Source organism: Amblyomma mixtum, chromosome 6, assembly GCF_055824585.1.
Source record: "Amblyomma mixtum isolate Tamu chromosome 6, ASM5582458v1, whole genome shotgun sequence".
Lineage (NCBI taxonomy): Eukaryota > Metazoa > Arthropoda > Arachnida > Ixodida > Ixodidae > Amblyomma > Amblyomma mixtum.
This window is the reverse complement of record NC_143017.1, coordinates 4,643,603-4,662,268: the sequence shown is the minus strand read 5'-3', so window position 1 is coordinate 4,662,268 and position 18,666 is coordinate 4,643,603. Positions and strand designations below refer to the sequence as shown.

General features: G+C 46.4%; 1 protein-coding gene across 1 annotated transcript; it reads left to right on the top strand.

Annotated features, from left to right (window-relative positions):
* The first annotated feature begins 8,683 nt into the window (after positions 1–8,683).
* Positions 8,684–16,033, top strand: LOC149338117 (uncharacterized). The gene is made up of 5 exons (XM_089550273.1): positions 8,684–8,716; positions 10,820–10,906; positions 12,611–12,857; positions 14,967–15,126; positions 15,679–16,033. Exons 4-5 carry the CDS (start codon positions 15,024–15,026, stop codon positions 16,011–16,013), a joined length of 438 nt encoding a protein of 145 aa, XP_089406399.1. The 5' UTR covers positions 8,684–8,716; positions 10,820–10,906; positions 12,611–12,857; positions 14,967–15,023; the 3' UTR covers positions 16,014–16,033.
* The last annotated feature ends 2,633 nt before the right edge of the window (positions 16,034–18,666 follow it).

Below are 18,666 nucleotides of genomic sequence, written 5' to 3'. Positions count from 1 at the left end.
GGTGTAACGTTAAGAGATCGGAAGCGCGCGTAGTGGGTGAGGGAACAAACGGGGGTTAATGATATCCTAGTTGAAATCAAGAGGAGGAAGTGGGCTTGGGCAGGGCATGTAATGCGAAAGCAAGATAAACGCTGGTTCTTAAGGGTAACGGAATGGATTCCAAGAGAAGGCAAGCGTAGCAGGGGGCGGCAGAATATTAGGTGGGCGGATGTGGTTAAGAAATTTGCGGGAATATGGTGGCCGCGGCTGGCGAAGGACATGGTTAATTGGAGAGGCATGGGAGAGGCCTTAGCCCTGCAGTGGGCGCAGTCAGGCTGATGATGATGAAGATGATGACTACCGGTGCTGACCACGGACTGTTAGATGGTTGGATGACGTCGTCGTTTATCATTTCACGCACTTTCTCCAGTATAGTTTCTCTTTCCTTCAAGGAAACGCGGTACTGCGGTTGGCGGATCGAGTGCGTTGCGGTGTCAACAATAATTCCACGCTTGGCGACGGGCGCCTAGTGAATATGGGATGTCGTCGCGAAACAGACGTTGTACCAATGCAAAAGAGAGAGCAGTTCGCGTGTTTGGTAAGGCTTAACCCAAGCAGCACATGACCTCGGTCCAATGTAGGATCTGAGTTGGCAAACGACAGCCCTGTGAAGGCCCCGCGTTGCCTCTGTTCTCCCAGCCTTGGCTCAGCCATTTTTAGAAGTTGGAAGTATTGGACCAGTTTCTCAGACGTTCTCCCAGCCTTGGCTCAGCCATTTTTAGAAGTTGGCAGTATTGGACCAGTTCTCAGACGTTTTCCCCGCCTTGGCTCAGCCATTTTTAGAAGTTGGTAGTATTGGACCAATTTCTCGGACGTTTCACCCGCCTTGGCTCAGCCATTTTTAGAAGTTGGCAGTATTGGACCACTTTCTCGAATGTTTCCCCTGCATTGACTTTGCCATATTTAGAAGCTGGCCAATTCCTGCAATAGGCAACGCAACTTTAAAGTGCCGACTGCTATGGAGCATCATGCATTTGCTATTGTGACTTAGTTTTCTCAATTGCGGCGATAGGCGCGATATATATATATATATAGCTCGCACATTGTTAATTATTTATAAGCATATATAGTTCGGGGCGTAGATAATGATATCTTCGTAAAAACCCGCACAACCTCCTGTGAGATTTTTTAAATCTCAGTTTTTTAAAGTAAATATGCAAAGTTGCATGCATGCATGCGATTATTTCCCCCTTTAAGGTTGTGGTCTTCGTTCTGTGTAAATGTAAAAAGTCCAGTCGTGCAATTAAAGAATGCGAGTCGGAGAAACATACATGCAGCACCGATTTTCAGGCCTGAATTTCAAAAAACTATAAATAGCATTTTATAAAAATAACTTCTCGACTCTAACGTTAAATACGCTGTACCTTGATGTGCTTGGGCGTCGCAGTTAATGCGGTATACCTGCAGAACAGCACCAAAACATATATGCATGGCGCAACGTGTCGAGCACTCCATTAAAGCAGGAATGGGTAAACAGTAACGTGCGTTTGCTCCATGATAGGACAGCGCTGACCATGCGCTTATATAAGAGATACATATAGCTTAAGAAAAAAACGTTACATCGTCTGCGGGAACTCGAATTGGAAGAATGCGAAGGCATTGCGCCTCCACGGTACTCGTTCTCTCCCTTTGCCTCGTATGCAGCCCATATGAGTTATATGTGTCAGTATATGTGCCTCATATGAACACATATAGGCTTCATACGAGTTCATATGTGCCTCGTTTGACTCATATGGGCACCATATGAGCCATGTGTCGACAAATGCGCCTCGTATCAGCACATATACTTCATACGAGTTCATGTGTGTCACAAATTAATGTGTCTCGTATGAACGCGTATAGGCTGCGTACGAGCTCATACGCGTCACAAATGTCACAGATGAACACATCTGCTGCATATATAGTAGTTCACGCGCTACGGAAAGGTGACTTGTATGGATTACATATGTGGCATACCTTAACTGACACGCGACACTCGTGCGTACACAAGAGCTCCGATATGCACCGTATCAGCTTACATCAATCTCGTGCGAAACACATAGCCGCTGATGAGTGCCTCTCATAGAGTGGGCCTTGCTGTTTGAAACACGCGGAAAAGAAGGGATGAACAAGCGATTAACAAGTGCCCAACCAACGCATAAAAAAAACTCTTGGCCTGTTTCAAATATTTTTCTCCTTGATTCTCTGCTTGTGCCCTCCTGTTGTAAACCGCGCCTGTCCAAACAGTATGACGTTAGGCGTTTCCAATGTGCTTGAACAAACGTTCAGCCAGAAGGCAAATGTTGCCTTCTGGGCTTAGTTGAGCTAATAACGCCAGGTATTTTCATGCAAGAGCTCCGACTGTAGTTAACAATATGTGCGCAATGAGAGTACTACGATCAATGGTGCAGGCGCTGTGAAAATTAAAATACATACAAATATCAGATCTTTCAGTGCTTATCACAGAGCACATCAAGATCCACAATATCAGTGGAAGTGCAATCGGCTGTAGTTCAGCTCCTTATACCTTAAAAATAAACATTTGTCCTCGCACCTAACCGTCGAATTCTAAAGTAGTGGGAAGCATAGCATAAGTCTTGTCATCGAAATGTAAAGCTGTTTTTGCCATGCCAGCAGTGGTGTAGTGAACAAGACCCACTCCACCACCCTCTAAGGGAAGGAACAAGTTGTCACGCCTCATGGGCTCCCATTGAGAGCGCCAAACGAATGTTGCAAATATTCTGTGTATTGCTGTGTATTGTTCACCTGTTCGTGCATCAACTTGTTTCCCGTTTTTTCTTTTTAAAATCGGCAAACCACCCGTTTCTGGTAGCTGTGCTCATTAGGCGGCTTAGTTTTCATTTGCCTTACTTATTCGCACCGACTGTGCAGGCTCGTGAGGGGACTTTGTGGGGATTCCTCAAGGAGGTTGCTGACACTATCAATTTCCTCACTGTGCGCTTCTCTTTAGATTACCTGTATAGCCTCTCGAGAAAACAGATGACCCAGGCTCTCACTGAGTCTTTGTTCCCTACACCATTGTATCGGCAGCCTTATCTGGGGTCTTTGGACATCAGTGTTCTAAAGCGTGTTAGGCGGATGTGCATTCAGGCAGCCGCTAAAACGTTCTTTTTCAAACTACACACAGCGACGCTGCCTGTCAAGACATTTCTTAATGACAAGGGGATGTTTGTACCTTGGAATGTGAATTGCCGTCTGTGTAACGTGCCTGAGACAATTGATCATTGTTTTATCCTCTGCCGTGATGCCATGTTTTTTTGGGACATACTACAACGAACTCTCAAGAAGGACATTGAAATTACACCGTACACTATTAGATTTCTGCCTGTTGCAAAAACTCTGTTGTGCCTTATGATCTGTTTATACTGATGGGACTATTCAGTCTTTGGAAAAGCCGTATGATGGACAGACATGCCGAGCCACCAAGATCGTCCAAATCTGTGTTTCGAGAACAGTGTGCTTTGGTGAGGAGTGTATATGCTGCACGCGAAGAACCTCCAAGCTGGCTGCCGTGCCTAGATGCATGTGTGTGCCTCCCTGGATTTTGATGTTTTGATGGGGCTGCAGTGTTGAGTTAGGGCAATGGCGGGCTCCTATTAATCAGCCCGGCAACTTGAGACGCGATCCAGTCTGATTGAAGTTTTCCTCCTTTCTACGGATGTTCTTCCATGCAATAAATAAAAAAAAAAGCCAGCAGTGGTGTAGTGGGTAGTGTAGTGAGCTGTAGATCTCTAGGTCGGTGGTTCGAATCCGGAACGGCGCGTAGTTTTTTTTTTCGCGCCGAATTTTTTTTTACTTTCTTTAACTTCAATGGAAGCTATTTTACTGTTAATTGCCTTATCATTCCACCCCAGCCCTTCCCTTTCCTTTCCCAAAAATTGTAAACCAGACACATATGACACATATGTGTCATATGACAAATACGAGATATTCCATAATCTCGTATGAACCAGACACATATGACACATATATACGAGATTTTTCGATAGGGACGTATTAATCGCTATCGGTTAATCGTCTTCATATTGATTACGGTCATAGATTTCAATCACGCGTCTTCAGCGCGCACTTCGCTTCTGCGTCGCGTGGTTGCTTCGGACGGTAGCAAGAGTTGGGGGGTGCGTACGTCGACTGATGTTTCGGAGTGCGATCGTTTCCTGCCGCCTTGATCCAAGCTTGAAGACGTAGATGCGACCGGCCGTTGTGAAATACCGAGATCTTGCAAGATCTCACGGTATTCTTTTTCAACGATACGGTACTTGCGTTGCTTTGCATTCATGGCGAAATGCAGAAGCTTTGCGGTGAAAGACGAGGACCGCAACAGCCGCACAAAGGGACAGCAGACAGGCAGTACGACCAACACCTCCACACCACAAAAGAAAAACAAGCGCGAGCACTCGCGGCATGACTCGCGGGCAGGGTTGGCGTTGGGAACATTTTAAAAGGAGCCAAAACTTGAGCTGAAAGTAGTCAAAAGTAGCCATGCCATTCCATCTTAGCTGTCGCGTAAAATAAGATGTTTTGCTCATTAATAAATTGAAGTGTAAAAAAATTGATAAAAATTATTCTTCGCGGTGTTGTCAACTCTAGGCTTCAAAGAAATTTTTCGAAACTAAACGTGTATTTATCCACCGCTTTACGCATAAACGTAGGCATCCGCTCTCGCTCCCACGTGCGTTCCATGCCAATCCCAATCCATAGCTTGTGGTCATTTCGTTTGGACGTTTGGCAGCAAAGCGCGCGCTTGTGAATTTTTATTTCTTCAAGCTTTTTGAAGTTTGGTGGCGGCACGCGTGAGTCACCGAGGGGAACCAGGAGGCACTGCTTGCGTAAGTATACATTCTGTCCTTTTTTCCCTTTCATGTTAGTTGTCAGCTAATATTTACTTGTGAACTTGTCAAGAGTGAGGACAATGAGCACGCCTCGTGTGTCGCCCCTTTATCTAACTTGTCTGTAGGCATCTGTCAGCAGTTGTCTTTTGATTAACTCAGCGGCGCATTGCAAGGTGTAACTGCGTGTAAGGGTTGGGGTAATATGAAGTAACACACACGTACACGAAGGGAAGCGCTTCTAAATGTCGTGTGTGTTTGTGTGTTCCTTCATCAGGGTGAACGCACAATCCCGGCAAATCTTGTTGGCGCATTGCTTCTGAGAGGGTTTGTTTCTCACGGCACATCGTACATTTATGTACGTGTATAGATATTGTGATCATGATCGCAATGACAGTCGTCACGTGGTTACGGCGCTCGGCTGCTGACTCGAAATACGCGGGTTCGATCCCGGCTGCGACGGTCGAATTTCGATGGAGGCGAAATTCTAGAGGCCCGTGTACTGTGCGCGATATCGGTGCACTCTAAAGAACCCCAGGTGGTCGAAATTTCCGGAGCCGTTCTCTGCGGCGCCCCCCATGACCAACCAGTTGCCACGTGCGATGCAGTTGAGTGTTTTTCATCGCCAATTTTTGCTTTTGTGAGGCTAATCGCTTGGTTCAGGCATGCATGTCAGACGTCATAGAGTCGCAGCCTGCATGCCTTGTGCTTGATTGACAAATGCTTCCATGGCAGTGTTGACATTGTTGCGTTGCGAGTCTCCGTGCGATGAGAGAAATGTGACAAGAACAGGATGAATGAACACAATTCTTCTGTACTGCCAGAAGTAATGCTGCTCCTGCCAGTGATCGGTTACAGAAAAAAAAAATTGAGAGTACTTTTTATTTATGTGTGTCCCTTCCCGCTACTCAGAGCCTTGTATTACAAAGTCTAGATCAGTGTGACTCTACATATAGCGAGTGCTAGTTTCGAGCTCGCTAATTGAACGCGCTTGTTTTCTCTCTTCCTCATTTGGTCAATCTTGCGTTTTACTGGTTTCTTTTTTCATCACTATGCTCCTGGTAGACTGCACTCAGTTTGATGTTCAATGCAGTGAAGTTGCACGCCACTATTGCTGGCAGTTATTTGGTTCACATGACAGCAGGCACAGAAATATTGTTTAAATAAGTCCCAAATTGCAGGCGCTCGTGACACTTGTAACTCTCAACTCATGAAAGTTCAGAAGTGCGTTGCGAAGTAGAACGAGATGGTTGTAAGAGTACCTGTTAGTTGTCATTGTAGTGTGAAGTTTTCGGCACCCAAACAGGCAAGTGCCAGTAGAGTATGGCACAGACAGTGTCTGGTAAAAACCCTTGTTTCCCCATTAATCTTTTGTCGTGTTTCCTCTGTGCAGCATGTCAAAACCATTCGCTGTGGTGAAGTTTCTTCTTGAGGACGACTGCCTAGCAGTCATCCCTGTCGGATGGCTCACAGAGACAAAAGAAGAGTGCTACTGGCCTGTGGCCAGGAGCTCGGAGGTGACGCGGCTCGCAAAAGCTGAGGCCGAGCCAGCTCTCGGAGGGGAGTGGATGCGTTGCCCAGTGGTCGTCGTTACCACTTGCCATAAGTAGTCTTATTGCAGACATATTGATGGTAGCTTCATCGGCGATTGTAAAGGCCTCTTTGCTAGATTCTGTGAGTCTGCACCTCTGCATGGCTAAATTACGACTAAGAAGTCATGTTGATAGCCACCGCTTAGCCAGCTGTCAAAAAGAGGAGCAGAATGAACTGTTAGCTATTGCACTTGTAAGCTGATGAACTACTTCTGAAACTCATTAGTGCCTTGTTTTTGAAGACCTGTAGTTCCCAGAATTAGTGCTGCACTCAGTATGCTTAATAATATTTAGTACAGAAAGGTTTAGTATGGTAATTTTTTTTTGCATTATGAAACATTTTTTGGCACACAAAAAGCACAGACAAGGAAAGAGCACACAATACAAATGCCAGACATCAATTGATGCTTTGCGTTGTGTGCTCTTTCCTCATCCATGTTTGTTGTGCACTGAGACAGTGTTTCATAATGCAAATTCAGAACCAACTCATCCTGCTGTTTACATTTAGTTCAGTTTGAATTGTTAGCCTGTCGCAGTGGCTGAGTGGTCCATGCTGCTGAGCCGAGGGCCCAGGTTACATCCTGTCTGTGGTGAAATGGAGCAGTGCAGAATGCGCTTGTGCTCTGTAATATCAGTGCATGTTAAACAACCCCATGTGGTCTAAATTAATCTGGAGTCTTCCGCTACGTCATTCTTCATAGCTTAAAGCTGCTAAATCCTAGAAACCAGAATCACACTTTTAATTGTAAATAAAACAATGCCTCTGCCACATGAGTGTTTCACAGGCTTTCAAACTGATAGTCTGTTGGCCTGAGTGTTGCTATACAGGCAGCTGAACGGGCATCAAGTCAGCAAAGCAGCCCTCGGACATATTTTGTAGTGACAATTCTGTTAAGTATGGATACGTGTTTAATTATGAGGAATTATGTGAGTTAGTTTTTGGAACCCATAGTTTGTACGAGATTTTGGTGCATGGTATTGAGGCTGCCTAAGACTGTATGCTGTTTGGGCAATTAAATGTGTGCTCTCGAAAGTCTGCCAGTTTCCTTTCATAAGGTTTCTGATATAAACAGCAAGCTTCTTGTGGTAAGCGGCCGTGATGGTTAGCAGTCTATGGTTGAGGAAGGAAGGACCCGTGCTCTCAGTGTAATGTAAGTTATCAATCGCTCGTACAGCTCTTTTTTGTAAAGTAAGTACTTTCACAAAATTGGTTGAGGTAGTCGTTCCCCAGATCAACAAACAATATTGTACATGCGAAAAGACTAGAGAGAAATAAATTTGTAGTTTGAATTTTCGAGGCAGTATTGTGCGAAATTTATTTAGGATACCAACAGAGCGAGCCATTTTAGTGCAAACGTAGTTTACACGATCTGTCCAGAGTAAATGTTCTTCAAAAATGACTCCAAGGAACATTGTAGAGCTGACACGAGTTATAGGAGCTTGTTCGAAGTGAATTTGGAAGTTGTTCGGAACTTCCTTATTTTTGGCTCTAAACAGTATGTACTTTGTTTTCCTGACATTAAGCTCTAACCTATTTGATTTTAACCAAACAGACAATTGGGATAACCAACTATTGGAGGCTGCTTGCAAAATATTACTATCTTGCCCTGAAAAAAATACGTTAGTATCGTCTGCATAGATTATAATGTTGTCTGCTGGATGAAGGTTGACGATATCATTAATATATAATAAGAACAACGTTGGTCCTAGAACGGAGCCCTGTGGCACACCAGACACAATCTGACCGATCCCAGATGAAATAACGTTAATGATAGTTGTTTGAGATCGGTTGTCAAGGTAGCTAGCAAATAAGGTTAAAGGAACGCCGCGTATTCCATAACAATGCATTTTTTCAAGCAATATCTTATGGTTAACCGAGTCAAACGCTTTCCTCATATCAAGGAATATGCCAACTGTTAGCAGTTTATTTTCTATGTTTTCAATTAGCTTTTCTTTGATTTCCAGTAAGGCGGCCTCAGTTGTTTTGTTTTTTTGAAATCCGTACTGTTGCTTGGAGATGACATGGTTTTTGTCGAGATATTGAGAATGCTTGCAGGATCCTACAAGAGCGCCGAAAAAAAGGTGCGGCGCTACGAGTTCACTTCAGCCCTAGAAAGCTCGGCAGTTTCTGGTAATTGAAATTCTCATATTTCTTTATTGATGAGAAATTATTTTGCATACTCAACAAGACGTTCATGTGCAATTCTTTTTTAGGAAATGAGGGCCTCAACGATGTTGTACAGCTGCCGTCACCACGTAAGACATGAATTCTCATTTGTTAAGCCGCCGCGGTGGCTCAGTGGTTATGGCGCTCGGCTGCTGACCCGAAAGACGCGGGTTCGATCCCGGCCAAGGCGGTCGAATTTTGATGGAGGCGCAATTCTAGAGGCCCGTGTGCTGTGCGATGTCAGTGCACGTTGAAGAACCCCAGGTGGTCGAAATTTCCGGAGCCCTTCACTACGGCGTCCCTCATAGCCTGAGTCGCCTTTGGATGTTAACCGCCTTAAAACTAAAACACCATTTCTCATTTCTATTTAATGTAAGGTTGACATTGTGTTAGTTTTGATTGGGGATTTATGGTAGTATGCTTGCAAAATCTGGGAAAAAAACTCCACCGTAGCTAATTGCACTTGCAGAGAAATGGAACGTGCTCAGACTTGGCATCAGCTTTTTACATTTGCCATGCTCTCAGATCAGCAGTGAATCTGCCAGTAACCATTTCGTGGCAAACTCTCTTACCCACGTTAACAGTACTGCGAACAGGTTTCTATTCACATGACATATATTCCGCTCTCTGTGTTTGGTTTCGCCATGACAGTTTCTTTTGTGTCCTTAAATGTACCGTATTTTCCAGTGTATAAGATGCACCCGCCATATATGCAGGCTGTAATTGAAAAAGTTGCTATATAAGACGCACCCTTATATAAGACGCACCCCAGTTTTCCCAGTTGGGCTAGTGAGGATCAATTAAACACGCTTGCGCGACCATCACGAAATTCACCGTACTTGTGAGAAATTCTTAAGCAACGCTAAGTGGTCGAAAAAGGCAACACTCACGCCATTCCTGCCCACGTTTTGGAAAAAAAGAAAGAAAAACAAAAAAACTCCCACATGTCCATAAGAACATTTTATTTCTACTTAAAACCTTGGAAGTCTTCACCTTCGGATGCGCTATCAAAAAGTTCGCCCATTTCTGGTGGCAACGCGACTGAAATATTCTCTTCGCACTACGTACATGGTGCAAACAAAGTGGCAAAGGGTGGCTGAAAAAAGAACGCCGGCTTGTCCTGGCTTGTCTTGACAATGGCGAGAAGCGTGATTGTCGTCATCTTTTGGCGTTTCACATTACTTTTGCTTGGGGCCTCCGAAACGGTGGTGTGTTTGTGATCCCGGAAGTCGTCATCCCCGTCGTTTCATGATAAAGTTGCGCACGGTGGTCCCCGTATTGAAGTATTAACCGTGTTACAACCGCTTCATTGCTAGTGATATTTTTTTGGTAAAAAAGGCTTGAACATGAACCTGAGTAATTTCTGAACTCTCTAAAAAAAAACGAAAAATTCGCATATAAGACGCACCCTTGTGTAGGACGCACCAGCAAGATTTTTGAAAAAAGCCGCGTCTTATACACCGGAAAATACGGTACCAATGCACCATGCTGGTGCATGAGAAATGTAATTATTGAAGTACTATAGACAGATACTTAAAAAATTGAAAACTGATTTTTCAGGGAAGAAAGTGGTGCAGTAATTCTCTCGCATTTCGGTGGACATTCATAAGAGAAGGGATAAAGGAGGGAGTGTGAGAAGAAAGGAAGAAAGAGGTGCCGTAGCGCCCTGGGGTAATTTCAGCTGACTGGGGATCTTTAACGTGCACTGACATCGCACAGCACACGGGCACCTCTTGCATTTCGCCTCCATCGAAACGCGCCGCCGCAGTCGGATCACAACGTTCTTTTATGTGTCATGGGTATCTGCATGATGTGACATTGTTTGTCACGTCAACTACTTGTCATGGAGGTGTCGGTTTTGATGGGTTTTGAATTATGAAGTCTTTGTACAGCCTGTGATTGAAACCAAATTAAAATATCTTTTCGGCCAAAGGAAGTGTTACTATTGCCTGGGGGGCATCTCTATATAACCAGGAATTTGTTTCTGAACTTTGTAATTTTGTGTCTATTGTGTTTTAAGATCACCTGTATGCAAAACAGCCTGGCCATGCAACTGTTCTGTCCCTTCTCCAAAAATATCCTGAAGTAGCATTTCTGCATTCAATTAGGATAGAAATGTGACATTGTGGTTGTACACAGTAGTGTGTTCTGTACTTCCTGGATTGCCATCAATGACGCATGTTCATCTCCAGCCCCACTGAATCACGCTGGGGAGAGCGTGAACGAAAACAGTGCGCCACCCAGCAAGCTGGAGGGGTCGACAGCTGGGACTGTTGATGGTGAGATTTTCACTTTGTTTACTTTTGTGCAAAAAGAGAAATGCAAGCCAAACATGGGGACACAGTGAGAGGACAGAACAAATGCTGCTTGTCCCGTCTTTTCACTGTGTTCCTTTCTTTTAATTACACTCCTATTTTGTCTAGTATCAAGTGACACAACAAAATATAGAAGCTAGATCTGCTTTGCCTTAAAGAAAAACAGAGCAAATTTCAAATTTCTCATTGTACCTGCTGCTGCCGAGCAGCAGTCAACAGGCCCAGAAAGACCTAGAGAATATACTTATTCAGGAAGATATTTGCACGGAGTTCTCCTCAGTGGCTCTTGAAACGGTGCTAGGAGCACATTTCTAGTTTCAAACTATGTGCTTTGAAAGGGGTCACTCTGAAAATCATCACATGTATTTCTCAAAAACGATTGTATTGAACTAAAGTGGTACTGGAATTTACAACCTAGTACTTCCATTGCTTTCTCCTCTTGTGATTAATAGTGGAGTGGTTGTTGTGTGCCCTTCCCAAGAGCTGTATGTTGTGCTTTTGTTGGGTTCTTTTGGATCCTGGCATTTCTGTTGCCTCTCTCGGCCTACATCACCACCAGGCAGCCACTCCTACGAATTGCACTCTACACAGTAGTCCCATGTTCTGTGCATTTGTTTCCTTACCAGCATAATTTGGTCGCTTGGTCGTGGTTGGTCAGCAAGGCCCATATTGTAATTTTTCATTGTCTTTCAAAGTATTTTAAAAGTTTACTGGTTGGAAGTCAATGCAGTGCCTTGGATGCAGCGAAATGTGCTGAAAAAAAATTAATTGCGCTATCACAAAGCTCCCATAAAGGGTGCTGAAGGAGATAAGCAGCCAGTAATAGTGGCATGCTCTGAAGGAGGACCTCTTGCTTAGGAAAGAACTGAACAGCCTAACTGCCTTGTGGATCACATCAGCTGGCTCCTAGTCTTGTCTTGCCTGCAGCAAAATGGACGCGTGGTAAGAGATAAATGTGACCTTGTTTTATTTCTCAACGGTTTGGGACCTCCTGTGCCTAGCAAGAAACATTTGGTCCACCTCTTTGTTGCATTTCGCTTGTCAGCTAAGGGCTATAATTCCATAAGGGCTATCTTTGTTGCAGTTTTAATGCATTGATCCCTGCCAGCACTTGCAGTTAGAACAGATGTCTACCTCCAGCATTTTGGCCAATGTGGGTTTTGCCGTGAGCAATACTTTCCAAATGGTGCAATGCTATATTAAGGGCACAGGCCTGCTCTTGCTTTCTCGCTTCTATTAGCACATGCTTCTCATGACACTGGAAGAATCCATTTGCGACTAACTGCTGCCATCTCTGCCATGGTGCAATAGCAGTGGAAATGCCCATGAAGCAATGTAAAAATTGGCGAAGCTCATAGACTGAGAAGTCCTTTACACAACAAGGCTGCAGGTTCTGTGCTAGCTATCACACATAGAGCAGCTCCATTTCACCTAGGTGTTTGTCAGTGCATGGTGACATTTATGGCATTTAAATTAGGCTAGCAAGGAATAGAACATGAATTAGAAGTGTCCTGGAGGATAAAAACTGGGGGAAGTTTAGGAGCATAGTACAGAGTGTGTTGCTGCCTACTGTTAGCCTCATACTGTTCTTTATTGTACCTCAGTGCGCAAATGATATTATTGCGCCCAGGTTAACCCTGCTCTCACTGAAATTGTTGATTGCTTCAGTTTCAGCTACCCTGCTGAAGCTGATGTGCCTGGTGCTGGAGGTCCGACAGCAGCAGCGCGACTTAATGCAGCGGTTACAAAGGCTGGAAATCACGTGCTGCTGCGGTCGGACCGGCAGCTGGAGCAGAGGACTCGGCCAGTGTCCCCCTCGCCACCGCCTCCCACCCTTGCACTGCCCGCATTCTCCCCTGAGGAGTTGGACACTGTGGAAGCTGCCGTCCAGGACGACAGCGTGGCTGCTGGACTGGTGATTTAATGTTTCTGATAATTCGTGTCTGGAAAAAATGAATGCCTACTAACGAATTGCATGCATAATGTAATTCCGAGGTTTGTGAAGAAATCTTGAGCTCCAAGAGTATTTGCATGCCGTGCTCTGTGAATAACATGCTCTTCATAGATATAATCCCTACTGTTGTGCTGGAGTGTGCTGTCACAGTGTGTTTTGTTAATGTAAATGTCTTGTTCATGAAAGTTGCTTGCTGATATACACACTGGCTGTTTCAGTGAACATTTTCAGGATTCCTAACAATAGGGAGTTCAAAATAGAAGAAATATTTGCAGGTACACACGCCGATTATGCAGTAAATTATGTCCACCACTGCTGAGAGATCGTTCCTCCAAAAAAAAAATTCTTTTCCCATATCGAACTTGCGCTTCTTTAGGAATTTTTGAGAGTGTTCACTGGAACGCCCTGTCGATTCCTTGTGTGGTGAGATTTACTGTTGGAAGCAAAAGTGGTACGCAATGCCCAGCCGGTAGCAGAGCTTGCAAAAACTGCATCACGTGTCGGGACAGCTGTTAGGGGACTCTCTTTATCTGCTCTTTGGCTCCTATCAATTTGTTGGGCTCAGTAGCAGTGCTGAACATGTGGCGCTCGCAATATTGCTTACGGCAAGTGCCAGTTGTCACATCATGTTTCAGCCACGCAATGCAAAGAAAATGCCACCTGCGAGACTGCTGTCGCATCAGAGCTTTGAGGCGAGAAGGAGCGCTAAACAGCAAACCAAGCTACTGATGCTGGTTCTGTGTGAAGCATTGCACCTGTCACATCTTGTAGTAGCTTGGTATTTGGCGGTGCAGTCACAGGCTTTTTGGGGCAGTTGCTCTCAGATGGTGTCACTCAATGTCATTCGATGTAGTTTTCCAGAGCTCTGCCGGTGGCCGGTCGTTGCATAACAGACTTGGTTCCAACAAATTTTTTTTCTCAGTCAAATATTTCTGTGATTACATTGTTGTTTTACATCGATCAACAGCAAAAAAAAATCCCCTATGCTTTTGTTGCCTGTGGCTGCCTTTCTTCGTATGTGTCTCATAACGAGCCCCTCATTTTCCTTACATTTGTCATTTATTGTTGTGCTGTTTTAATTTAGTTCAGCAGTGGACTTTGTAGCTAACATTAAGGATGTTGTAAGGTCTCTTTTACAGGAAGCTGAGCTTTCCGTTAATATACTGTTGCATGAACTGCTAGGAACACATCTGGAAGTTGGTCCTCTCTCAGCGCGTCTTTAATTTCGGCTAGGTTTCCCAAATAATGGGGCAGCTTTAACCCACCTCTTCCCTGTCTTTTGCTCACATTATGCACATTTCATTACTTAATCTGCTGCCAAAAACAAGCAACATCGTTTAATTAAATTTGGTTGCTAAGCACGCAGCTTTACTCAGGTGCTTGGGGATTTAAATAAGCGCCCTTTGTATAGCATTAATTAGACTGCTCAATTTCAGGGTAGTGAGCCCCGCCATGGTGGCTCAGTACTTAGGGCACTCGACTGCTGAACCCAAAGACTCAGGTTCAAACGCAGCCGTGATGGCCAGTTTTCCATGGAGGCGAAAAGCAAGGCGCCCGTGTGCAGTGTGATGTCAGTGGCGCATGTTAAAGACCCCACGTGGTCGAAACTTCCGGAGCCCTCCACTATGGTGTCCCTCATCATAGCCTGAGTCACTTTGGAACTTTAAGTTCTACAAACCAAATCAATTTTAGCGTAACGGCTGTGCAGAGAAAACACATCCAGCACATAGACATCTGCAAAAAGCATTATAGTTATAATATAATAATGTCCAAGATGCAAAGCATAATGGGTAGGAGTTGGCCACCTTTGCTTAATCGCTAAAGTTTACCTGCTCTTAGTAAACTGGGAAAAAAAAAGAATGGCTATATTGGTGGTGGTGCTTTCTGCTGGTAGCAACTAGTCAAGCTATTGTATCATACAGAAATTATGCGTTATGATTGTAGGTATTCGCATCGGCTGTTGACAGGTAGTCACACAATTGTCTTAGCTATTCGATTCTGCTAAACTAAATGAAATTATAATTGATGTTTGTGCCTAATAGCTTGTGCACCTGTGGTGTTTCTTTTCAGCGAAAGCAGCTGGTCCGCCTGGGGGGCAAGGGCCTGAGGGAGGTGGGCTCCAACATAATGACCGCCATCATGGGGGTGGCTGTACAGAGGATGTACAGCCTCCATGGCCGCAAGGGCAAGTGGTCATTTATTGCCCTGAAGTTATGCAAGGTGGCAACAGGTATGTTGTTGCAGTAGCTTTTAACTGAATTTTAAAAGATGAGTGGAAGGACATGCACCAGGTTCTGCTGCGCTTTGTTTTCTTTTCTTCTTTTCAGTTGATACTTTACCAGTTTTCTTTTTCATTACAGGTGAATATTTTGTTACTGTTTTTATGGGGGTAGTCATCTGCAGTTTTCTTCCATGTGCATCTGAAGATATATGAGTCAGCAGATGCCTTTCAAAGAAAGCCCTCCCATCAGTCACATCCATCTCTTGTCATGGATCGTAGTCGTGCCTTGTATCTGCCAGCCATTTGTGCTCCCATATGTTAGTAGTGCAAAGTGGTCGACCGTGATGTCGCAGCAGCTTTATACAGTTGGTTAGAAGAGCTTTCAGGTGGATTTTCTCCTCAAGTTGTATTTGGATACTGTAGTCCTTTCATTTTGGCACGCACTTTGAGTTAACATGTACTTGCGACCTTTTCTGTTTTCTCTGTTGCTGAAATAATCTTGATTTCTGTTAACGAGCAAACTTTTTCTGCTGGCCTAAAATGAATGCTTATCTTATGCAGATTCCATCTGTGAGAAGACGGGGGCGGATGTGGTGGAAGCGCAGGGGTTTATTAGGAAGTGGTTGCCAGGTTCGGTGGACCGTGGCGGCGGACGCAAAAGGCGTTTTGCCGAAGCGTTTCTGCCAAGTACCGCTGCCGGCCTGGCAACCACTGCGAGCCCCTGTGCTTCAGCCCCAGCACAGTGCCCTCCCTTCCCCAAGCGGCCCCCACCTCCCAGAAATCCTCCTCCCGCGCGGCCCTGGCTCCTTCCCAAGGTCCCGCCTCCTGCGCGGCCCTCGCTGCCTCGCAGGACTCGCGCAACCGCGCGTCCCCAGCCACGGTGCCTAATTATTTAATAAATTGTTTCTCAGTTGGATTCTTTCGTTGCCTCATTTTGTTGTGCATGTGTATAGAAGAGATGATTGCAGCTTTGCAATGCCAAAACCCATGGCTTTCCCAATGCGAACATTAACTGGAATGTGAATATTCGCTGAACTGGAAATGCAATGGCATAAACTTCGGGCAAGCGTTAGCAGAAAGGCTGAACAGTGGCCTAATTGTGGTATGTCAAGCCGGTGTTGGTAGAGCGGCTGAAAGTGGGTACAATAGCGGCATGAATGTCGGTTCAGTGTTGGTAGAGCGGCTGGACAGTGGTCTGATAGTGGCATGAATGTCGGTTCAGTGTTGGTAGAGTGGCTGAAAGTGGGTACAATAGCGGCGTGAATGTCGGTTCAGTGTTGGTAGAGCGGCTGAACAGTGGTCTGAGAGTGGCATGAATGTCGGTTCAGTGTTGGTAGAGCGGCTGAACAGTGGTCTGATAGTGGCATGAATGTCGGTTCAGTGTTGGTCCGAACATCAGGCCAAGGTTGGAAAAAGTAACTTTTTGCCCCAATGCCGACGTCGGTACGACTTTCGAGCCGGTTTTGACCAGCATTAAGCCAGCGTCGGTCCATTGTTGGTGTGCTGCTTGGGAAGTGTGGGATCGATATCCAGGGGCAACGTTGTAGGGTCTCGTGACCCGGGCGGGGCCGCCTCCTTAGGCAGCGCAACAGGTTCACCAACGTCACTAAGTTCTTTTATTTGGACTATGAGTGACCCTTTCGGAAGGTGCTGCGGATCGTTCCTGAAGTTGGTCACGAAGATGTCGACACGCTCTCGTTGAACATTTTCGACCCCTCGCGACACCAGTGCCACGCGAAAGTAACACCTGGACACTGCCTTCCAGAACGCCTTCTCCACATGATGTTCTATCGGCTCGGACCGGCAGAAAGACTGTCGACAACGGCGGCAAGTGGACATGGTCGCCATCAGCTTTCATCGCAAAGCGGGTGGCCCTGGGTGGTACTGGCGATGAAGAACGTGTGCGGAGGGTCAACCTGCTCCGCCCTATGTCGATTAGGGCGCCATATTCACGGAGAAAGTCCAAGCCCAAGCAATTCTCCATTATCACGAATGTGGCGGGGCACGTCTCACCGTGGATCTCGACGCGGGCAACGCACTTGCGAACAGGGTTTACGATGTGGCCGCCCGCGGTACGTATGGGCGCTCCGTCCCACTGTGTGGTAGCGTTGAGATGACGGCGAGAGAAACTGCCGCTGAAGACCGAGTAATCGGCGCCGCTGTGGACAAGCGCTGTTACGTCACGCCCGTCGATTAGAATTTTCACATTGCTAGAGACTAGAAAACGGTTTGCGCTTCCAAGAATGCCATCGGTCGAGCTGGGACATTCCAACGAAGGCGGAGGTTCTTTACTTCGTGCGACTCTGGCAACGCCACCTCCCGGCGTCGCCGTACTCAGTTTTCCCGAAGTGGTGAAAGGCTCTCACGGCGAGCCCCTCGAGAAGGGAATGGTGGGCGGTGAGGTGGCGGCGACCGGGAAGTGCGAGGTGGAGCTGTGACTGGTGATCGAGAACGTCGAAGGTAGTCTTGTATGTCGCGGGGCTGCTCACCGTAGCGGGAGCGCGGATCAGCGCGGTTGAAACCCCTTAGACCGAGTTCACGGTATGGACAGGAGCGATACATGTGGTCGGGCTCAACGCAGTGAAACACAGCGGTAGCAGGTCTGCAGTCCTCCAGATGTCGGTCTTCCTGCGTCCCAGCGGTACCAGGCGTGCATCAGACGGCAGCAGGAATTAGCGGCGTCGAGGGCCAGAATCGGGAGCGCTCTCGTACTGGTGATGGACGGGAGGCGGACGACGGACTGCGGCGGCGTAGCTCAGAGCTGTTGGGTCTGCGGCAGCTACAATTGGCCCGTCTTCTGGCACCAGCGTATGTCGCAGTTCTTCGCGAAGAGCCGACGTGATGGAGACAGATGCGGGCTGCTCAGTAGCCGGGAATAGTTTCAGTTTCAGTTTCAGTTTCAGTTTATTTCCCACAACAAGTACAGGGTATGTACGAGGTGTGGCGGGGGTGACGGGATAAAAGCTGCGTCAAGGGCAGCTTGACTGGCCCCGTCTCTTTTAAAGCTCCACGCGGAGGACGTCGCGGATTATTTCGCGAACATCGGCGAGGCCAACTCCGCCCAGGCCAGGCGAGGCAAAACTTCAGACGACACGAAGGGCGCTCAGTCGCTGAAAGTGACTGGGTCTTGTCGCCAATGCGTGCTCGATGTTGGTCGCTTCAGCGACAAATCCGGCTACCATAGTCAGAGGATTGCGGATGAGCCTTCCGAAAATGTCATTCCGGACACCCCTCATCAGGCCTGTACCTTTACCTCCTCAGCAGCCCTAGGGCCGGCGCAGGCACTCAGACGCAGCACGTCTTCGACGAAGCTTCTGACATTTTCGGTGGGTCTCTAGATGCAAGCGTGGAACAGCTTGCTGTCGCCGGTGCTGGTCCGCGAACGTGCGCACGAGTTCGCTCTTGCACGTCTCCCATGACCTTAACGAAGCCTCATGGTTCTCAAATCAATACTTCGCTGTGGCTTTCAGGGAGAAGTACAGGTTCCGCTGGCATTGGTACTTTGTCTACCCGGTATGTCGAGCTTCTCTTTCATAGTGCTGCGCCCAG